General features: G+C 36.5%; 1 protein-coding gene across 9 annotated transcripts in view; it reads left to right on the top strand.

Moving 5' to 3' along the window:
* The window catches only part of FBXL2 (F-box and leucine rich repeat protein 2), a 57,926-nt gene that overhangs the window by 18,579 nt on the left and 15,008 nt on the right, over positions 1–24,339 (top strand). For 5 of the 9 annotated variants that reach the window (XM_033132473.1, XM_033132474.1, XM_033132472.1 and 2 more), the window contains 3 exons: positions 1,343–1,422; positions 19,079–19,133; positions 19,399–19,473. In XM_033132473.1, the coding sequence (XP_032988364.1) occupies positions 1,343–1,422; positions 19,079–19,133; positions 19,399–19,473 (210 nt within the window). The remainder of the gene's footprint in view (positions 1–1,342; positions 1,423–19,078; positions 19,134–19,398; positions 19,474–24,339) is intronic. The other 4 variants (XR_004425458.1, XM_033132478.1, XM_033132480.1 and 1 more) reach the window with 2 other exon arrangements.

The raw sequence follows: 24,339 nt of genomic DNA, 5'->3' as shown, positions 1-24,339 counted from the left end.
TACTCTTCCTGGGGTGTCAGTTATATAATGCTTATAACAATGGGAATGTTTAATTTGTTGTAATTTACATATCTATTAGGGAGTTGGGTTGACCTTACACATGTTTGTCCTCATCCTAATTGTGTTTATTACTTTTGGAGCCAGTCTTGGTTGAAATTTCAGCTCTCCCCATTTACTGGTTGTGTGACTGCAAAGTGACTTAACTATCTGGGATATAATTTCTCATATCTGTAAAATGGGAATAGTAATATTTCTTGCCATATTGCTAGCTCTTAGAGTACCTGGCATTTAATAAATGTTAAATAAATTTTAGCTTATTATTATTAATTATTATGAATTTTGGGAGCCTGAATACTCAATGCTGTTTGATAATGCAGTCAGTTTTAATGCAAACAACTGATAAGAGCTAGCTGTCCTGATATGGATCTTAATATATGCTACTGCTAACAATACTCAGTAAAGAACCTGATTATTAAGTAAATTAATGTAGCTCAGTGCTTCATTTCATCAACCTGGACTCATTCAACTTCAGTGGAAAATGCATATTGCCACCTTATATTAAACTGACGACTACTGGGGCTTGAGCAGATTAGTGGTAGTGAGATGACAACTGATAATTACTTTGCTTTATGAAAAAGGCAGTCTCTTGGAAGGAGCCATTTCTTTTTTGAGAAAAGGAGTTTTATGTGAGTCGAATATTGGCCTAAAACTCAGATTATAAATTTTAATATTAATTTGTTTGACCTTAAATTTTTACGTTTATTATGGTTGCTTTCAGATATTAATGATGAAATGCAAACTGTTTCACAGGAGATAGGGAGTGCTACATGCTGTAAATATTTTAAAACATCCTGAGGTAACAAAGCTCTTGTTAGTAATAAATAATAATGAAAGAAACCTCTTATTAGACACATTTTTTAAAAAAATCACCATTTATGTGATTTTCTTTCATTTTAAAATTTATGTGGATACGTGACATAATTGAGTACTAATAGTGTTGGTTGGCTTGATGAAGGAGGGTTTGATTGCCTCAAACAGGATTGCTGAGTCTAATAATTCTGGGCAAATGAAATCAACTACACAAAACATATAATTTGACAGTTTTACGAGTTTTCTAGGGAAAATTATAAAATGACTAGTGCATACATTTTCAAATTTTCCTTTTCTAAAATTTGGAAGCCAATTCCATGGGTGAAAATAATTGTGGGGTTTGTTTGATAATCATTAAGTTACAGCCTAGTGCTTATGTGTAATCATGGGCCCCTGGGGAGCAGTGCAGTAAGTGGCTCATTCCTGTTTCGGGCATCATCGAGTGGGTGTCCTGCCTGCTGGTTGGTTTCAGCACTCCATGGACTTTTTCAAGGACGGGTGCCTTCACCTCCTGCTGATGCCTTACATATATATTCCAGGGCAGCCTAACAGGTAAGATGCTCTTTTGGGAGTACATACTGCAAATTCAAGTTTAAGCATCGATGCAGATTTTTCTTTTTTTTGAAGAGTTTTTTTTTGTTTGTTCATTTTCATAGTTTTTTTTTGTTTTTACCTTGCATAAAGCAATGCAGGACTGAATTCATGTGTGTTGAAGTCAATCGCAGAAGCTTAAAGGCTCTTCCTTTTCATTACTTCTGTATACGATTATATACTATTTTAGGGTTGGCGTCTAAGTCCAAATCATGGCAGAAGAAGTTTTCCTCGGTCTGGGTTAGTGTTATGCTTATACATTAAAACTCTGATGATGATTTTGTATTTTTCTTTTTTTCTTATCTACACCAAGGTGGCATGAAACACCAATAAAGCTCCACAGATAGGAAGGCTAGAACTAGGACATCTGTGCCAGAGCTTTATCCCTGGAAAGTTGTGTTAAGAGAACCGTTAATTAAAAAACTGTGAGTTCAGTAGTTACAACAGAAAAGATTGGTTAATTTGACTCTGTGAATAGTAAAATGTGGCAAAATATACCATACCAAAGATAAATAGCATAGGGGTGGGTGAAATAATTAGAAGACACATTAAAAGCAAAGGCTCTGTTCTTCAATGAACAAAGAAAAAAAGCTCTTAAAAGTTATTAAGAGTAAGGTAGATTAAGTCTTAGAAAAAGGGTTTGAAGAGGGTGTGAGTAAAGGAAGAAATAGAAATGGCCAATAAATGTATAAAACGCTCAGTCAAGCCCAAATTTAAATACAAATCAAAATAATGAGATATTGCCTATTTGACTGGCAAAATCAAAAGTTTGGTAATACCAGGTTTTGGCAAGGCGGTAGGAGATTAACACTCTAAGATACTTTGAGGTGGGAATATAAACTGTTCTCACCATTTAGTGGGATCACTGGGGAAAAAATTCAAAATGCTAAACATACATATTCACAAATTCCATTTCTAGGAATTTGCTAACAGACAAATTATTGCAAAGATGTGTATACCAGAGGTCCCAAAAAAGTGTACACACATTTTAAGAGATGTTATCTATTATTACTTTTCTAAGTTGAATTATAGTAGCGATGTGCAGTGTCACATTTGCTCAGAAGATGGTGTTAATCAAATAAATGCTAGCGTCACCGTGCGACAGGCAGGACAGTCAAAAGAAAATGGCGGAAGTACAGTTGTCATTTGAGGAGCGCAAGACCATTTTGAAGTGGTATTTGAAATTCAGGAACGTTGTGGAAGTACAGTGACAATGGAGGTGTGAGCATGCAACAGAACCTCCAACACGCCTAACAGTTGCACGCATTCGTGATAAGTTTGAGACACATGGTACTGTGTGAAGAAATTGAAATGGCATGTGCAGCAATACAAGTGGACACTTTGGTCAACGTTGCTCAAGTAGTTCGCCGCAATCAGAAGTCTCTGGACACTGATGGTAACCACTCTGAGCACCTCTCTAATTGCAGAAGTCAAACGTGACTTGTATTCATCTTTTATTATTGGTATATATCGAGTATTACAATTTTAATACAGTTTTTTCCTTTCTTAAAATGTTTATACATTTTTTTGGCACCCTCTGTACAGAGGTGTAGATACTGAGGTATGTCTACAAGGATGATTACTGCAGCTATTTTTTTAAACTGTAGTTAAATTGGATTACAGAACTGGATTATTCATAATTCTTGGTTAATGATAGACTTCATCACTGTTCTGTGCATTGCTCTTCCCCCCCACCATCATGTTAATATTGTCAAGAACTTTGTATTTATGATTCCTTTCTTTAAAGAAATTTATCTTGAATATGTATGACTAAACAATATACTTTTGCTTAACTTTGTAAAAAACAAGTAGATCTTCTGAGACACAGTTTTCACTCAAAATTATGTTACTAAGAATGATACTGCTGCATAATATTCTATTGTGTGAATATACCAAAATTCACTTACTGGTTTTTTTGATGAGTACTTGCGTTTCCAGGGTTTTGTTAGTAAAAGCAGTACCGCTGTCAGCATCCTTGTTGATGTCTCCTGGTACAAATATACAACTGTCTCTCTAGGAGTGGCATTGCTGGGCTCTACAAATATTTAAATTTATATTAATTTTGTATTATTTTTATATTGTTTATTATTTATATTATTTATAAATTTTATATTATTTAATATTAATATATTAAAAGTAATATTAAATTGTATTTCCAAAGTGGTCTTATCAATTTATATTCATACAAACAATGGATGAGACTCAGTTGAGTCATCCTTCCCAACATTTAGTATTTAGTGTTGTTACTTGTCTTAAGTGTAGAGTAGCATCTGATTGTGCTCTTGATTTGAATTTTCCTGAGTTCTAGGAATGTGGAACATCTTTTTATATGGTTATTGGTCACATGTATTTTTCTCTTCTGTAAATGCATATTTATATTTTTTGCCTGTTGGCTTGTTTATTATTGATTTATAAAAGTTCTCCCCCTCTTTTCTTGTTTTTAATACTATTGCATCTTCTATATGTTTTTCTTCATCCAATTTTCCAAATAATATCCTAGTTTAATAATCTTTAAGGTGTGCAATTTGGGGTTTTTAATAATTAAAACTAATATTTTATTCACTATGATTATTATTACAATTTTTGAAGTTGTTGTGACTTAAATTATTTTCCCAGAACTGTTAATTTTTTTATCTATTATTCTAACTCATCTCTCACTCTTTTCCAAGTTCCTTGTAAATTCTGGCAACTCTGATTACTTCCAGTCCCTGAAAGCGTTCGTTTCTTATTTGCTCTCTCCCGTGTTCATTCTACTTCTTGAAAGTATCTGTCTTTTGCTTATGCATTCTTTCACCTAGTTGAACCTAAGGTTTTCCCTCTTGAGTGTGCCCATATGTCCATTAAGCATTTTGTAATTTCTGATGTTTATTTTGGATGTAATATTCCATAACAAAGTATATTTAACTTAAAAAAAATTGAGACATACATAAAATTGACATATAACATTATGTTAGTTTTAGGTGTACCATATAATGATTCAATATTTGTATGTATTGTAAAATGATCACCACAATGAGTCCAGTTAATGTCTGTCACTGTACATAGTTACAAATTTTTGTGTGTGATGAGAACGTTTAAGATCTCTCAGAACTTTCAAAAATGCAATACTGTATTATTAACTGTAGTCACCGCATTATAAATTACATCCCTATGACTTACTTATTTTATAACTGGAAGTTTGCACCTTTTGACCCCTTCACCAATTTTGCCCAATTTCCTGACCTCCTGCCTCTGGCAGCCAAAATGTGTTCTGTATCTGTGAGCTCAGTGTCGTGTTTTGTTTTTTAGATTCCACATGTACTAAGTGAAATGATAGAGTATTTGTCTGTGTGACTTATTTTACTTAACATAATGCTCTCAAGATTCATCTGTGTTGTTTCATATGGCAAGATTTCCTTCTTTTTTATAGCTTAATAACATTCCAGAATGTGTGGTGTTTGTGTGTCACATTTTCTTTATTCATCCATCGGTGAGCACTTAGATTGTGTCCATATCTTGGTTATTGCAAATAATTCTGCAGTCAACATGGGGATGCTGATATCTTTTCTAGTTATGTATCTGTTTTCTTCAGATAAATACCCAGAAGTAATTGCTGGATTGTATGGTGTTAGTGGACCAGTTTCATTGTTTTGCATGTGGCTGCCCGATTTTTCCCATGCCATCTATTGAAGAGATTGTCTTTTCTCCATTGTATATTTTTGGTTCCTTTGTTGACAATTAATTGATTGTATATGTGTGGGTTTATTTCTGGGCTCTCTATTCTCCACTGATCTACATGGCTGTTTTTATGTCAACACCATACTGTTTTCATTACTATAGCTTTGTATTATGGTTTGAAGTCAGGGAGCATGATCCCTCCATCTTTGTTCTTTTCTCTCAAGATTGCTTTGGCTAACCAGGGTGTTTTGTGGTTCCATATAAATTTTGAGATTGTTTCTTTTATTTCTGTGAAAAAGAAATTAATTAGAATTTTGATAGGATTGCATTGAATCTGTAGATTGCTTGGGCAGTATGGACATTTTAACAATATTTTTTGAATTCATGAGCATGGAATATCTTTCCATTTATTTGTGTCTTCAATTTTAGTAGTGTGTTATAGTTTTCAGAGTACAGATCTTTCACCTCTGGTTAAATTTGTTTCTCGGTTTTTTTTCTTTTAAGTTTCTAGGTATTTTTTTATGCAATTGTAAATGGGATTATTTTCTTAAGTTCTCTTTCTGATAGTTTGTCAATAGTGTATAGGAATACAACAAATTTCTGTATATTGATTATTAGATCCTACAGCTTTACTGAATTTATTAGTTCTAACAGTTATTTTGGTGGAGTCTTTAGAGTTTTCTATACATGATACTATGTCATCTGTAAATAGCATCGGTTTTATTTCTTTTGGTCCAATTTGGATGCCTTTTATTTCTTTTTCTTGCCTAATTGCCCTGGCGAGGACTTTAATACTGTGATGAATAAAAGTGGTGAGAGTGGGCATCCTTGTTTTCTACCTGATCTTAGAGGAAAAGGTTCCATCTTTTCTCTGTTGAGTAAGATGTTAGCCGTGGGCTTGTCAAATATGGTTTTTATCATGTTGAGGTATATTCCCTCTATGTCTACTTTGAGAATTTTTATCATAAGTGGATGTTGAATTTTGTCAAATGCATGGTGTATGATCCTTTTAATCTACTCTTGAATTGGGTTTGCTAACACTCACACTGATTGATTTGTGGATGTTGACCCACCCTTGTATCCCTGGAATAAATCCCACTTGATCATGGTGTATGATCTTTTAAATGTATTGTTGAATTCGGTTTACTAATATTTTGTTGAGGATTTCACATCTATGTTCATCAGCAATATTAGCCTGTCATTTTTTTTCTTGTGGCAGCCTTGTCTGGGTTTGCTTCAAGGTAATGCTGCCTTGTAAAATGAATCTGGAAGTGTTTCTTTCTCTTCATTTTTTGGAAGAGCTTGAGAAATACTAGTATTAATTCTTCTTTAAATGTTTAGTAGAATTCACCTGTGAAGTTGTCTGGTTCTAGACTTTTGTTTGTTGGGAGGATTTTTTTTAGCGATTCAATCTCCTTACTAGTAATCAATCTTTTCAGATTCTCTATTTCCTCATAATTCAGTTTTGGTAGGTTGCATTCTAGGAGTTTATTTCTTTGAGGTTGTCCAATTTGTTGGCAAAAAATTGTTCATAGTAGTCTCTTACCATCCTATGTATTTCTGTGGTATCAGTTGTAACATCTCATTTTTTATTTTTTATTTTGAGTCCTTTTTCTCTTGGTGAATCTAGCTAAAGATTTGTCTATTTTGTTTATCTTTTTGAAGAACCAGCTCTTAGTTTTGTTGATCTTTTCTATTGTCTTTTTGATCTCTATTTCATTTATTTCCACTCTGATCTTTATTTTCTTCCTTCTACTAAGTTTGGGCTTCATTGTTCTTCATTTTCTAATTCCTTGAGGTGTAGAATTAGGTGGTTTATTTGAGATTTTATTTCCTTTATTTCCTGAGGTAGGCATTTATTGCTATGAACTCCCTCTTAGAACTGCTTTGCTTTATCCCATAAGTTTTGGTATATTATATTTCCATTTTCATTTGTGTCAAGTAATTTTTATTTTTCTTTTGATTTCTTCTGTGACCCATTTGTTCTTCAGTTGCATGTTATTTAATCTTCACATATTTGTGAATTTTCGTTTTCTTGCAACTGATTTTTAGTTTCATATCATTGTGGTTAAAAAAAATGCTTGATGTTATTTCAGACTTCTTAAATATATTAAGACTTGTTTTGAGGCCTGACCTATGATTTATCCTGGAGAATGTTTCACTTAAGAATGTGTATTCTCTTGCATTTGGATGGAATGTTGTGTATGTTAAGTCCGTGTCGTTTAACCAGTCACTTAAAGTCAGTTATTTTCTTATTGATTTTTCTGTGGATGATCTATCCATTGGTGAAAGTGGAGTATTAAAATCCCCTACTATTGTATTTTTGTCTGTTTCTCCCTTTAGGTCTGTTAGTAGTTTTTATATATGTAGGTTTTCCTATGTTGGGTGCATAAATATTTACAAATGTTACTTAGCTTAGTTTTGTGTTTTTTTCCCAAAGGAAATTGTTCCATATGTAGCTGTAGATTTGGTATGTACGTGGGGTCAGGATCTTCCTATGTTGCCATCTTGAACCATAAACCTAAGCTTGCTTTTCAAATGATCAAAATCTTTGTTGATTTTTGACTCCTTGGCCTATCAATAACTAAGAGAAGTATGTTGAAATTTCCAACTGTAATGGTTATTTGTGTCATTCTACTTGTATTTCTGTTGATTTTTTAAAATATATTTGAGGCAGCATTATTATGTACAGACGGCATTTTAAATTGTTACATCCTCATGGTGAAGTAAATGCTTTTATTATATAGCTGTCAAGTCTATTCACATTTATGTTTTTTTAAATCTTGAAATCTGTTTTATCTGATAGTAATATAGTGATAACAGCTTTCTTTTGGTTACTATTGCCTAGTATATATTTTTCAATTCTTTTATTCCTTTTTAAACACTTTTAATTATACAGTTTCAGAGTAAAAGTACATTATGACCCATAATATTAATAGCACATGGTGAATCTACAGTAAGATTTAGATAAGTGCATGGAGGAGCATGGTGGGAGAATCTTATGGACCACACCTGGAAGTGGCATATAGCATGCTCTCGTATTCACTTGACAGTAATTCAACTACATAGCCTCACCTAACTGCAAAAGAGACAGAGGCTCTCAAAAAATTCATATTCTCTTCTTCTTGGGCACATAGTTAGATCACATGTATACCCAGGAAGAAGGGAAAAACATGCCATTTGGTGAGAAGCTCGCCTCTTATGCCATAGTCTGCCGTTCTTGTAACCAGATTACCTTGTTGATGACCCTCCTTCCCATAGAGAACACACCTCATCCCCAAGAGATAAACAGAATCCCATTCATTCACTACATTCAGTGCCAATTCTAGGATCTCTGGGTGATACGTATTCCTCTCCATCAGATCTGGATGTGGTGCTTTATGGTTTTCTTACCTTTCCCCAACTACTGTCCCTCACTCCTAACTCAGAAACAGGGACAAGATAACCTAGAAACAATAACATTTGGAAAGGGGAAGAAGGGAAGACACACGGCAGTTACTGTTCTATAGCAGTGACGAACGAGATTCTGCTAGGCAGACATTAGGAAGTAAGTCCCCCTTATCCTAGAGTAGGGGAAGTTCCTATTTTGTTTTTTGGGAGGGACTCCCTTACCATTGGTTTTGGTGACTCTTAACTCCAAACACTGGAGGGTTCTTCCTTGCCTATTATCTTTCATAACTGTATTTGAAGTGGCTATTAGGGAATATTCTTTTCTAGAGAGCTATTGTTACTTCACAGCCATTTTCTTACCGTGCAATTTTAGAGACCTGAGGATTAGTTTATAATTATAGCACATTTTAGGTTAGGCCACTGATTATTTGACAGAATTTAAGAATTTGGTAGTCTTCTAATCTGTTTGATTTTAGTTAGTTCCCTGTGCCAGTAGCCACACCCACATTTCTTTCTGCAGTTGCAGCCTCAGGCTTGCTTTATTTTATTTTTTCTTCCTTTCCCCTATGCCTTTCTTTCTCAGTGGTATCTATCTGGAGACATGCAAAACAATAGGCTTGTAAAGAAAGGGAGCAACTTTAATCTGCTTTTTTCTCCACAATTTGGTTACTCTGTTTAAAAGAAGTCTGAATAATCTCTTGTAGCTCAATGTCCTTTTAAGTCTTATTTTCTACTATATAGTATAATATTTAGAAATAGTTGGCTTTTCCAACCGCCTGAGGCCCTCAGTTTTTGTACTCTCTCCCTGTTTATCTCTGCTTACAAGCCAATCAGTTCTTTCCTGAGTACTTTTGCTTATAATGCCTCGCTAAATAAGTGAGGAGAAATCATTATTCACTAACGTTTTGGCACTTGGCAACCTCTTCTCTGGGTCTCCATGCTTTGTCTGCCCTCCCCATTACCACAGGCAGTAGTATCTTGTCACAATTATATTCATGTTATCGGCTCTGATACCTGTTTCCTGTGCTGTCAGCCACTAGGCAGATGTTACATGTCTTAGATTTTTGTTCTGGAAGCATCCCACTGCAAGGTATGTCTTTCTTAGTGTAGTTAGAGTAGGCTAATGTGGCATCTATACAGAGGGTGCCAAAAAAATGTATACACATTTTAAGAAAGGAAAAACTTACTCAATATATACCGATAACAAAAGATGAATACAAGTCACGTTTGACTTCTGCAATTACAAGAGGTGCTCAAAGTGGTTACCATCAGCGTCTGGGCACTTCTGATTACGGTGAACTACTGCTTGACCAACGTTGACCAAAGTTTCCACTTGTATACATTTTTTTCTTGGCATCCTTGGTATTTAATATACATCTAATGTCTTAAACCCAATAGAAGTTTACTTATTGCTCAACTGGTAGAATTGAGGGTGGTATGTGAAGAAGTCAGCCACTCTCTGCAGTTATTGAGGACCCAGTTGGAGGAAGCTCTGCTGTCTTCAACTATGACTTGCCTCCAGCTAGCTCACTTTCCATGGCCAGTTCTGTTATGTGGGTACATACACCTTCAAGGGAAGGTGGGAAATGAAGTATAGATGTGTAGCCAGGAAACAACTGGCGTTCTCCTGTAAAACTGAGCATTGGCATATCTGTGACCTACATTGCTACTTTCAAGTATATCCTAAGGAAGCTCATGCAAATGTACACCTGATGACCAGGTTACATATAAGAATATTCACGGCAGCACTATTCATAATAGCAAAAATACTGAAAACAACCCAGTGTTCATTAACTGGAATATGATAAGTGTAATGAGATATATAACGTATAGCGTAGATTATCAATGTGTAGTGAAATGTACTACAGTCTCACAAAATGCATGGATAAATCTTAGTGTTACAATGCCGAGTGAAAAAAAGCTAGTTGCAAAAGACTATATACAGCATGTACCATTTTTATAAGATTCAAAATCAAGCAAAACTACGTGGTATATTGTTTAGCTATCTATACGTCATGATAAAACTATTAAGCAAGGGAACAAAAAACAAATCAGGAACATGCTTATTGGTTGAGAGGTGGAGAAAGGAAATAAGGGAGGACACACAGTAGGTGCAGATACTGGTAATGTTCTAGTTTTTGAGTGGTGATTCATACCATTTTATTATTAAGGAGTACAAAGTGTCATGTAATCTTCTGTATGTATCAAACTCTTCCTAACAAAAATATTTGTGAAAAGTTTGAAAGGTATGAAGAAGATCTGCTTCCTTTTATTTTTTTCTTGATTTGTCTTTGGATTACTGTTTTTTTGTTCTTGTGCATAACCTTCTTGGTACTGCATCTCCCCTTGGCTATCTTTTAGGGTTAGGTGTCACTAATCTTTATGAATATTTTGTTTCCCATTTTCTCATTCAGAACTGTTCCCATTTCTGCGGTCTGGCCTCTTGAATTGCCACTTTACTAAGTTCACTGTTAACTTCTCCAGTGACTTTTATTAAAATCCAGAGTTACTTTTTCATTTTTTGTTGTAATTTGATTCAATCTTAATAATACATTTCACCTGGATTTCCTTTCCATTGTTTGTTTTGCAAATCTTTCCTCTCCAGCTTCATAACTGTGGAAAATTTCCCCTTTCCCATCAATCAGTTGACTTACATTTTAAAAATCAGATCTTTCTTCTTATAGGAACTCAATTACGGATTCTCTAAGATCACTAGCATTATGGCAGAAGTAAATTCATCATTGTTTCAGCTCCTGCATTTGCATGAAGTCATTGCTCTTTCCTTTGACTATACTCTTCTTGTTAAAATGTCTTTTAAATAAATGTAGTCAGAAGCTGACTGATATTCTTTTATAGCATGTTTTATTTTAGTTACTATTTAATGCTCAATATTTATAATGAAAACTTTATTCATGAATTAATAATAGAATAATTGGAACCCACCCATAAAATACCTATTTTTTATCAGAAAATGTAATGATTACAATTTTAATGATGAGCTAATTAATTTAACCTCCCTTGAAAATATGGAGGGTTGAAAGCGAAGAGAGACTGTACATTCATCTGAGGTTAGTTTTGCTATCGTGGAGTCATTTTCTTTAATTTTTTCTTTATTAGATTTCATATTAAAAAGCTTAATAGTTTTAGCAAGTGACAACAAAAAGATGTGTAAAGAAAAGCTGAATCTCCCTTTAACATGCTGCAGCTCTCACACTCTCAGATAACAAGTGTAAATAGTGTCTATACTTTTGGAAACATTTCTGAAGTGGCACTCTTTTAGTGCCACCTCATAGTTGCTATTCGGTGAGATAGTATAAGGTTTCATCTGATTTCCTTTCAGAAAATCTGAGTCTTTGCCTCGTGTAATTCTGATAGGGTTAGACTGCAGGGAGAAAAAGTGGTGTTTCTGTTTCAGAATTTCCTCATATCAGCAGTTCGAGAAAAGGTACATGTTTGTCTCATAGTTCAGTTCTTTGAAGATGCCCTTAAAAACATCCCCAAAAAGTCGTGGAATTTAAAGGTTTTATTTTCTTATAGGTAACATCTCTAAACCAATACTCGGAAACCTCAAACTTAACCTTTGCTTACAGAACCTAATTGTTTTCACTCGTGCACCTTGGTGTATGAGCACAGGCTTAGGGGTCTTGAGGAAAGATTTTGTCTTCTGTATCCACATGTTAAAGACGAGTCATTTGCACAAAAGAACTGAGCCTGTATTTTCATCTTTGACGGTATTCCTCTAAGTGGCAAGTTCTTTGAAGAATGTGGGCAGGGCCTGGCATCACTATTTGTTATCCTAGCTGACTTAAGGATATTGAGGAAGTGTACACATACAGAAATGCTGTAAGTTGTCATATTCTGGGGCTTCCTGCCACTCTTCACCTACAGCAACTCCTAGCAGAACAACTGAGGTTCACGTGATAATTTAAATTTTCCCACACTTTCCTAAAGTCCTTAAGGTCTGCCTCTGGTTTGAGAGAAACTTAGTAATTCTGTTTATTCATTTTTAAAGAAATTGTTCTCAGTGTGCACCATCCCTTCAGTCTAACGTTTACTAATGATTATTATTTTGGGGAGAAAAGGAATGTTTCTTGAGTACACTGTAGCAATTTCGTAATCACGACTTGATACTCAAAACAATTTTTTGAAGTAGATAGAACAGTTTTAATCACCTTCATTTTACAGGTGAAAAACCTGAGGCTCAGAGGTTGTATGAGTTGATCAAGTTTCCACAGTTTAAAACATGAGATTTGGAGTTTAAAGGGTCTGTGTGGGTCTGAATCTTCAAACAAGGCCTACTGACTTTAAATCTCATTTTCTTTCTTCTATACCTTACTGATCTTCAGTCAAAAAAGATTGTCGGTAGGATGTGCTAGTCTTATAATCTACTGAAAAACAAACCCTCATCAATCTTCATATAGCTACCTGTAAAAGATAAGGCATGTAATTTTTATTCTATTAAGCAGAGCACGAACTTCCAGTTTAACAGATTATTCATTGCTATAGGTCATGTTTCTAATCAAGAATCAACTAGCTCATGTGCCTAGTTTTCTTTGCTACAGTAATGGGAGTGAAGGGCAGTGGATATTCTACCTTGTAGAGCATTCCATATACCATGCTGTTAAACTATCGTTGTAGAAAAGGAACAGCTCACTTCTGGATCCTGTAACCTTATAATTGGGCTAGCATGAAAACACAAGGAGAAACAATAATTATAATAAAATGAAACACAAAGTAAATACATAGTTCAAAAAAGAAATAATCTTAGTGTCCTCATAACTGGTATGGTTAGCAAGCTAGCTACTAGGATATGTATAGTAGATAGTTGCTGGGATTGTAATGACACCCAGAGAAAGGAGAGGAGGCTTTGCATGTAGAAGGGGAAGAATTAAATATGTGACTACTACATAATGCAGCGACCCTGGAAAGGTTCCTTTCACCATGTAAAATGGAACTAAAACAAACAAACAAAAAACAACAAAAAAACAAAACAGAAAATAAACAAGAAGAAAAACATTGTTTCTACTCGGCTTTAGATGAAGGGAAAAAAGTCTGAGAAATCTAATCCCATGTGTAGATGATTTAGAAAATCCAAGCTTAGAAATTAATGTAAAATTTATGCTGGAAAGATGAAACCTTTGGGAGAACTTGGCAGAATTAAATGTAATACAGTTTTATAGGGGCATCACACAAACCAAGATGGATAAGATTTCTACACATCGTAATCAGATAAAAATGAGGTCATGATAAAATATTACAAGTCACCTAAGGAAATGATCCACCATAAGGGAGAGTAAATGGATTAAACAGCTATTAGATAAAGCTGAAAAGGGAATTAGAGAACTGGAAAATAGAGATGGGAGATTTATGCATAGTTCAGCATGAAGATGTGAAAATACAGAAAAGATTAAGAGACCCAGAAGATGGGATTGGGTGATTCAACGTGTGTAAAGGAAATTATGGATAAGGAATATAGAAGAAATGTAGGAGGGGTAATATTTGAAGCAAAGTGACTGAAAAAATTTTTAGAATGTGTTAAAGATATGAATCCTCAAATTGAAGTAGAACAATGAGCCCCGAACAGGATCAATAAAGGTAAATTTATACCTAGACACATTGTAATAAAACAGAACTTCAAAATCAAAGAAAAATCTTGTAATAAAACAGAACCTCAAAGTCAAAGAAAGGGTGAGTAAAATTACCTAAAAGGATTAGCAATTAAATACTAACTCAACAGCAACAATAGAAGGGAATTGAAAACTAAAATAACAAACGAGATACCACTCTATCCCTATTAGAATGGATAAAATTTTAAAATCTCACAATAACCAAATGTTGGCAGTATTCAGAGCAATAGAAACTCATTCATTGCTGATAGGGATTCAAAATGGTACAGCCACTTTGGAAGACAGTTTGGCAGTTTCTTATAAAGCTAAACACAAGCTTACATGGTCTAGCAATCACACTCCTAGGTATTTCCAACCGAATAGAAAACATACCCACACAAAAACTTTCATTCAAATGTTTGTAGCAGAATTATTCATAATCACCCCAAACTGGAAGCAACCAAGATGTCTTTAAATAGATGAATGGATAAACAAACTCTGATGCATCCATGTAATAGAATATTATTCAACAATAAAAAGTAATGAGCTATCTTATCACTAAAAGACATGGAGGAACATTAAATGCCTATTACCGAGTGAAGGAAGCTAATCTGAACTACATATTGTATGATTCCAATTGTATGAAGGAAAAGGCAAAACTATGAACATACTAAAAAGTACAGTGGTTGCCAGTGGTTCCTGGGGAAGGAGGGAAGGTGAAGCGCAGGTGATTTTTAGGGTGGTAAACTATTTTGTATGGTACTGTAACGGTGGATATATGTCATTATGCATTTGTCAAAACCTAGGACTATATAATACAAAGAGTGACCTTAACATAAACTATGTACTTTAGTTAATAGTGTGTTAATATTTATTAATTGTAATAAATGAGACACATTAATACAAGATGTCAATAATAGGAGAAACTATGTATCAAAATGGGGAGTGGTAGGATGTCATGTACTACCGTTTCCCCGAAAATAAGACCTAGCTGGACCATCAGCTCTAATGCGTCTTTTGGAGCAAAAATTAAGATGAGACCCAGTATTATATTATGTTATACCTGGTCTTATAGTAAAATAAGACCCGGTCCTATATTTATTTTTGCTTCAAAAGAGGCATTAGAGCTGATTTTCTGACTAGGTCTTATTTTCGGGGAAACATGGTATCTGCTTTTATTTTTAGTAAATTTTAAAAAGGGGTGATAAGCAAATGTTGGAGGTGTTAAAATCATGCATGTGCAAAACTAAGGTATTCTACAAGGTATAACAAAATAACTTTAAAAATTGAAAAGGCAAAAAAAAAAACAAAACATCCTGTACTAAACATTGTAATCAATGATTAAAAAGTGACACCTTTTTCTCTGAGATGGGAATGAGAATAAGATGTCTTTTATTATCATTATTGGTACTAGAGAAGATCATAGCCACTTCAATAGGCAAGAGAAAGAAATAAAAGGTATAATATTGGGAAGGAAGAAAGAAAATCATTATTTACAAATGAATTGATTTTGTGTTTAGAAAACCAGAGTATTTAAATAAATTTGGAAATGTTGCTGGATACAAGGTAAATATATGAAAAATATATATGCTAGCAACAATTAGAAAATGACACTTAAAAATTCTGTCCTAATATAACATCATCAAATAACCGGGGGGGGATGGGATCTAAAAATGAACAGAGTGTCTATGTGGAAAACTACCAGACTTATTGTGAGAAATTTAAAAAGTCCTAAGTAAATAATGGAATATATCGTGTTTCTGAATTGGAATACTTAATATTGTGAAGATCCTTATTCTCCCCAAAGATTCTATAAGTTCAGTGCAATCCCAGTAAAAATTTCATCAAGTTTTCTTGTAGAAATTAATATGCTGATTCTAAAACATAAGTGGAAATTCAGAGAACCAAGAATAGCCAAGAGTAACGAAGGTAGTCATGATGAATAAGAAAAAAGTTGAAGGACTATGTTACCAGACATCAAGACTTATGAAGCTTCATAATTAAAACAAGGTCTTATTGGCACAAAACAGACCAATGTAACAGAATACAAAGTCCAGAAGTACATCTACTTTGATATGTTGCTGAAAAACAAACTGGGTTTTGGTGCAAGAAAGAATTGAAGGATGCACCATGTAAGCCAACCAAGCAATAGATTTATTAGAGAAGGGTAGTGCACTCTCGAGATTGCAAGAGTGGGCAGGCTCGGAGCGGAGCAGCTGCCCTGAAGAGAAGTGGGGATTGGGAATTTATTACACTTAAAATGAAAGGGTGGGATATTCAGGACTTGACACTAGCATCATAGGCATTCTTTGGTGGGTCCTTGCTGATACCTTCCCGTCTGGAGGGGGCGTTTTTGTCCTTATTTGGCTCTCTTGGAACTGTCATGGCAACACAGTGGGGTGGAGATTTTTCTTGGCTGCCATGCTAATAGCATTATAATCTATAATAATCAGCTAAAGTTCACCTTAAGGGGCAAGATGGCGTCCTGATTCTCCCTCCAGCCCCTGAAATCCAGTCTGGCCGGATTGTCGTGGGCTTTTTCCTTAACTGCTACCCTTGCCTCTTCCTTCCTTTTCTCCTCCCTCCCTTGTGGCCCTATTCTTCCTGCCTATGGTAACATATATACCCCTGTATATGTTTGTTTATAACCAAGTTGCCATTGCAGTGCTTTCCTAATGAAGGGTGAAGTTACCCCTTTTGAGATAGGAAGTAATTTCCAGAAAAAATGTTTTGGAAGGGCTAGACCTCAGTATCCTACTACTTTAACTCTAGCTGTCTCTGTTTCTATTGCTAGTGCCTCAGCTCTGTCATTTAGAGCATTTATTTTATTCACTGAAACCTGCTTCAGCGGTTTGGTTTAGGTTGCAGTTTGGCAGTTTGGAGTCCTACCATGCCTGTTAACTTGTGCAAACTCAACCCAGGACATTCGTGGGGAAGGGGAGCGGGGCGGGAAAGTAATGTCAATACTAAAGCCAATCTCCCTTTCGTTCAGTAACTATAAAATTGGGTAGTAAGCATGCGGTGAGAAATGTGAACCTGTGTTCCAGCTGTTGGTTCTCAGGTGTATCTGAATGTGTGAGCATCTTGCTTCAGGTACTGTGATTCTGTTTTCCATTAAGTGTGCTCACTGAACACAAGCTACTTCATCTGCTATTCAGTTGAAGAAATAGCATCTAGTCTAATCCTGAGGGGAAAACAGCTGTGTTAAACTTTCCAAGGCAATATGTGTGGTGGTCACGGGCTTGGGTTCTCCAGCCAGGCTGCCTGGGTTCAATCCTAGCTCCATTTTACTTTCGTGTTTCCTGAGCAGGTTGCTTAACCTCTGTGCTCAGTGTCCTTATCTGTAAAATGGAGATGATAATAGCACTTCATAGCATTGTTGTGATAATTAAATGACTAACATAAACTGTGGCTAGCACACAGTAACTACATAATCAGTGTTAACTATTTTTATTACCAGTGTTATTACTACCAAGAGGTGATAGGCTATGTGGTCTCCAAGGTGGTACATTCAGAAGGGATTTCCAAGGAAACCTTAGCGAACACCTTCTTCACCTTCAGCTTATACTTTGGAACCCAACCCCAGTATGAGATTGATTCTGCTGTGCCATCCTTGTTTCTCTGTCTGGTCCTTGGTCTTTCAGTTCAGGGAGCTGACAATAAGTTGTGACTCATGGCATTGTTCATATGCTACAGAGCACAGACATGTGTGGCAGGGGGGCTTTTGGATGGGGCAGGATGTATTCCCACAGAGGCGGTGTACGCGTTAGGTGTCGTGAAATACGTTTATATATATATCTTTACATGCACATGTGCAGCCACCAGCATTTCCCTATGTACAAAGTCCCATTGACTCTTTTAAGGTCAGTGCAGCCATTATGCTTCTATCCTTAGCTTTTCACTAGAAAACGACTGGAGCCTGTGCTGTACAGTGGTACTTACGCTAACACCGGCCTTGCGGTGCTGCCTGTGGGTGTCTTACCGTAGGGTACCGCACTCTGTGTCTTATTACTATTCTTCCCCTGGCCCATGGATTTTCAGCTCACCACTGATGGTTACCTTTGAAGAATTTGAAGAACTTTTAGGTGCCTGTTTGCCATATCCCCATCCTCCCCCTCACAGACACACAGACACACTCTTCATACGTACCTTCCAGGACTGTGAGAATTGAAATCCTATTATACACACCCTTCTCGTAGCAAAGCTGTTCTTTGTTTTCGGCTGCACAGCACTGAGGCATACAGAGCTATTTGTGACTCATCTCCCCCACGGCTGGCCAGAAATTCGGGACCGACTCAGACCACTGCATGACAGCTGCTGCTTCCTCTAGGGACATTACTGATGTGAACTAAGTTTTTGTTTGCTTCTCTCTGCTTTTCTTTTCCCCGTCTTTCTGTCTTCTGTGGCTTCTTGGCTTTTGCTTACAAAAAACTGGTTGCTTACAGACCTTGCCAACTACTGAGTTCCATCTTTCTGCACTGTGACCAAATACATGGAACTCAAGTGGGTTTTATCATCAAGCTTCTCTTGGCCAGCAGGCATCTGAGCCTGTTGGGTGCCTCTACCACCAAAGGGGAGGCTTGCACTGTGTTCGGGGCATGAAAATGAGAAGGATTTAACTCTGACCAGGCTCAGTGCCTGGGATATTAGAGAGTTTGTTTTTGAGTAGAACAAGTTACGATCTGCTGTCCCATGTCCATGCCTTAGAACAAGGAAAATAAAAGTTTAATGAGTTCTGTTTTAAGGGCATTTGTATAGTGTGTCTAAAACAGCTTAGGAACATGCATTTAATATTTCAAAGTAGGGATGTAAAATTATAGCACACATGTGTATTGCAAATTGAAGAATCTTGAAAAAAACTTATGCTGTATCCAGATGGTGCACTAGATTTTATCTTTCAAGTTATAAATATCCTGAAATGTTAACACCGTTTCATTTTTGTGTTCTTTTCCCTTTCTTCCTAGAATATTTTCCTTTTTGGATATAGTAACTTTGTGCCGATGTGCACAGATTTCCAAGGTAGAGTATTAACCAGATTTTTAATCAGTAAATACCAAGTTTTATTAGAATAAGGATGAGTTTTAGTTTCAGTAAACAATTAAAAATTAAAATGTCATTTTTTATATTTAACATAACACGTTATCAAAACTCCATATTTATCAGCTTAATGTATATCAAGAATAAAAGTTTGAAAATACTGAGGTTGAATCAAGACTTTCTTTAACAGTCTCAACAAAGGTATCTTTTTCACCACAATTCCTCCTCCTTTATTCCCACCTCCTAGGCCTGGAACATCTTAGCCCTGGATGGAAGCAACTGGCAAAGAATAGACCTTTTTAACTTTCAAACAGATGTAGAGGTAAGTTAACCTTGTTTTGGGCAAAAGACTTTTTAAAAAGATATGTGAACTGCTCACTCTTTCCTGCCTTTTTATTTTGATGCATTCAGATTTCATGTTAAGGTGGAATAGAGGGGAAAAAACCTGGAAGGTATTTGCATACATCAAGACTAAAATTCTGCTTGTACTTTTGCTCTGTATCAGTAACAGGTTACTGTTCACCCTTGTTCGTGTTTACAATCTGCTTTACCATTCAGCTTTGTAAAGCCTCCCACCTACATCATTAACACCTGGTTCAACGCTTTAATCTTAGGGGACTGTTGACAAGTATTTGTTGATCTGAAAGATCCACTGAGAATTCTAATTCAGCATCAAGAATAGAGAAATGGCAGAAGCATGGGTCCCCGAGTGAGGCTGGAGGTGTCACGGAGTGTCTCTCCAGCTCAGCCATTTAAGCCATGTAATCTCTCAGTGCCTGAGTTTTATTGTCTATTAAATAATCTTTAAAGCCTTTTATAATTCCAGGATTCTGGTGTAGTCATCTGGAAATACGTAAATCTCCATTTAATAGTGGTAAACCTGATCAAATGAGAAATTGATTTTAAAACAACTTTAATATTAAATACCAATTTCTAACCAAAAAGAAAGAAGGAAGTAATAAAGAACATTGCACATAGTAATTTCTGGAGTGCTATTTTAAGGATCTGGCAATTCTAAAGTTTGTTATCTACCGAATGTTAATAAAATCTTACTCATTTCTAGTTTAGCCAATTCAGCAGCGGAATTGCATTTTAATTCAGTTACGTACGTAGTGAGTTCATCCAGTGTTTTTACGGAAGTGTATGTTTTGTGTCTTGTTTAATGGAGAAGGAAATGAATGCGTTTAAAAGTGGGATGGGCCCAAACAATTTCCTGCGAGTTACTTGACCTGGTGTTCCTGAAGCTAGAAGAACTCATGGCCAGTTGTGAAGGCCCTTCACCTCCTTTAGATTACTTGCTGCTAGACAGTCTCTGGTCCCACCTCAGACTGGTGAGCAGAACACCTATAGCAAGTGAGGCTGACCACAGCGTTTCCCACAGTTGGTTTCTTCTCAAGTTGCGGTGCTCGGAGCTTGGAAGGGCACAGGGACTTCAGGGCTTCACCCCCATCCTGGAAAGATAAGCTCTAGTTCCTGGCTGGGACTGTGGTCCCTGAATGAGGAGTTCTTCAGTGCTCTTTCCAGACTTAGCAGTGATTGTAGCAGTGCCCCACCCAAGCATGCTGACATGTCGTTCCCTGATCTCGGTTCTTTGTGTTTACTTAGTGATATTGAGGAGAACATTAAATTCCAAAAATTGTAGTTATTTCTACTGGCCCAAGGAGAGTCATTGTTTTACAAAAAAATTGCAAGAAATTTTTTCTTCTTCTGTGATTCTTATTGTCTCCTTAAGTTTTCTTTGATGGTTTTCCAAACTATACAGCTTTTTGGAAGGCACATTAAAAACTTTTAAATTCAGGTATTAACAAATACTGTTTCAAGTAAATAGCACTATCTTGTGCATTATTTGATTTCAGAATTTCAGCTGACTGCTGACTGCAGCTATATAAACACATTGCAGAAATACTTAGTACCTCCACGAAAGGAGAGGGCAGTCTGTGGTTCACCAGTTATGTAAAGAATTACATGCGAAAAGCTGAAATAGTTAGCATCAGGGCTTCAGTCATTCAATCTAGTCTAATACTATTCAGGTCCCCTTTGGGGCCGGCCAACAACTTGATTCCAGGCTGAATTATGAATCAAGTGTTGGGGCCTCCCATAATCTCTAAACAGGCCCTCTGGATTCTCACCCTGGGAACCATTCCATGGGTAAACTTATGGTCTCAAATTCATTTCTTTGGGATGAAAGTCGTGATTTATGGATATATTGAGAGAAGAGAAGTGCCAAGGATCAGGATTAATATACAAATGGTATTTACTGTGTGCCAGGCGCTAGTCTAAGCACTTTACATATATTCATTTAATCCTCTCAAAAACACCGTATTGAAGAAACTGAGGCACAGAAAGTTTGAGTAATTTACCCAAGGTCACTCACCTAGGAAGAGGAGAAAGTGGATACCTTGAACAGAGGATTACATGACTGTCACATTTCAAAGAAAAGGCAGAGTAAAGCATCCAGATGACAAGTGTGCATTGTGCCTTTCCTTTAGCATTACTCTTTCATGAAGAAGCGTTATTTCCCTGATGTTCAAGCATTTTCCATGCCTGTAGAAGTTGGACATTTTGTTGTCAGTGTCTTCATAGTTATTAAAGATGCTGCCAGGCCAAAAGGGACAAATAACCAAGTAGTATTAAAATGTTAGTGTCCCTCCATTTAGGCCTTATTTTTCTCTAAAGCCCTTCATTCCAAATGCACACATACAGCATACTATCTGCTATATAATATATAGAGACATAGACTTGAATTTTGCATTTGGAAAGGATTTGTTCATTTTTTCCTTTTAGTTGGAAACAATGGAGCAGAAAATTCTGAATGTAATTAAAAGAAATTTTTTTTTTTAATTGGGGAATATTGGAGGACATGTGTTTCTCCAGGGCTCATCAGCTCCAAGAAGTTGCCCTTCAATCTAGTTGTGGAGGGCGCAGCTCAGCTCCAAGTCCAGTTGCCATTTTCAATCTTTAGTAGCAGGGGGCACAGCCCACCATCCCTTGTGGGAATTGAACCGGCAACCTTGTTGTTGAGAGCTCACGCTCTAACCAACTGAGCCATCTGGCTGCCTCTCCAGAAGCTCAGCGGCAGCTTGTTTGTCTTCAGTCTAGTTGTGGAGGGCGCAGCTCACTGGCCCATGTGGGAATCGAACTGGCAACCCTGTTGTTCAGAGCTCGCGCTTTAACCAACTGAGCCATCCGGCTGCCCCCTGAATGTAATTTTTTTATTCCAGCAAAAACTTGTACTCCAAATAAAGGAAGAATAGAAGGAATATATAAATGCAACTAACTTGAAATGGAGAAAAATATATTGTGTGCTCCATTTGTAGACATTGGTGTGGAATTTTGTTTTGTTTTTGCTGTTTTTCAATACTTAAATATTTATCTTGGATTTCCAAGTCATAATCTTCCCCCCCCATGACAGCAATTTATTTCACAATTGTCTATAATTTTGTTTCAAAAACTAATTATTAGGTAGTACTCAAGAAAGCATAAATAAAGCCATTAGCAATATCACAGTTTGGATTTTCAATTTAATTAAGATGTTAGCCAGGTAATAATAGCCGTGAACCCAGATCCTGTGATCCTTTCTTTCTTTGGTTTGATGTGTCCTAGTGAATTCTCAGTGCTTACAGATCGGTCCAAGATTGCTATTTTGTAAAGCAGGATAATAGTATTTAGAACAAAACAAAGTGGCGCTTTTCAATGTTTTATCCCTTGTGGATGTAGTAGTTATTGAGAGCACACAGACTTTAGAATCAGAAAACTCTGTTAGAATCCCAACTCTGCTACTCACTAAAGTGTAACCTTGGCACTTTAATTATTCAGTGTCTTTATTTGCAAAATGAAGGTATTGGGTCCAATCTGTATTGGTCAGGAATCTCCAGAGCAACAGAAACAACAGGGTGTCTGTGTGTATAGAGATACAGAAAGACTTACTATAAAAAAGTGGGTCACGTGATTATGGAGGCTGAGAAGTCTCAAGCTGGAGACCCCCAAGAGCCAATGTATATATAGCTGCAGTCCAAGTCTGAAGGCCTTTGAACCAGCAGAGCCGATGGTATGAATTCTAATCTGAAAGCTGGCAGATTCAAGGCCCAAGAAGAGCTGATATTTCAGTTCACGTCCAAAGGCCAGGAAAGACCCATGTCCCAGCTCAAGCAGTCAGGCAGGAGGCATTCCCTCTTAGCCTTGTTTGTTCTGTTCAGGTCTTCAGTTGGTTGTGTGAGGCCCACTCACACTAAGGAGAGCAGTCTGCTTAGTTTGCTGATTCAAATGTGAATCTCATCCGGAAACCCTCACAGACACACCCCAAATGACGTTTGGCCAATTGTCTGGGCATCCTGTAGCCCAGTCAAGTTGACACATAAAATTAATCATGCCAAGATCACTCCTTGTCAACTTGGCATCCATATAATTCTCTTTAAACCATACTTCATCTCTAAACAATAACAAGGTCTTAATTCCACCTAATGTGATACAACTATCCGATGTACAACCTGAAACACGTTAACCGCTTCTTCAGAAGGGGAGGTTAAGTCCTTGAGTGATGTTCTGTCTTCTGCTTGATATCCTGTGCCTTAGATACAATGATGCAGAATTAGCAGTACGTAAATACTATAATATAAAGTCAGTCCATCTTACCTTACATGATAAGGGAACCAAAGGGGAAAGAAAAATATATTTGCTTTGTATATACACAAACATGCATATTTATAACAAAATGGGGCGGAAATACCCAGGATAATTATAGTCCTCATTTCCATAACGGGCCCTGATGTCATAGTTGGTATTTATAGCTACCTTCTTCTACTGCGCATTCTTTATTCCCTTTGTCTTCAGCAAGTACCTCAGCTGGTCCGGTTGTTTACCTGGTGGAGTGACCCAAACTCTCATTCCTGAAGTGTATGGGCCGTTTGCAGTCCTGCCTGGATTGGCTGATAGTTTTTCATTGACTTTAGTCACAGGGAATGCTAATACCATGGGATGTCTAAGGGATCCCCTGTATTCCTTTCCTCCATTGTGGAATCGCAGTCCATGAGGTTGTCATGAGCAGTAAATGAGCCATCATAGCTACAAGACAGTGTTAAAATTGTGCCCGAAAAAGTGGAAGGGCTTAATCAATGTTCATTTTCTTTTTTTCTCCTTTGTCTGCCCGTACCCAGCCAAAGTTCCTCTTTCACAACCAATGTGTTTAAAT

Source organism: Rhinolophus ferrumequinum, chromosome 17 (assembly GCF_004115265.2).
Source record: "Rhinolophus ferrumequinum isolate MPI-CBG mRhiFer1 chromosome 17, mRhiFer1_v1.p, whole genome shotgun sequence".
NCBI classification, from domain to species: Eukaryota; Metazoa; Chordata; class Mammalia; order Chiroptera; family Rhinolophidae; genus Rhinolophus; species Rhinolophus ferrumequinum.
The sequence above is the reverse complement of the archived record's forward strand: the minus strand, read 5'-3'. Positions and strand labels throughout refer to the sequence as shown.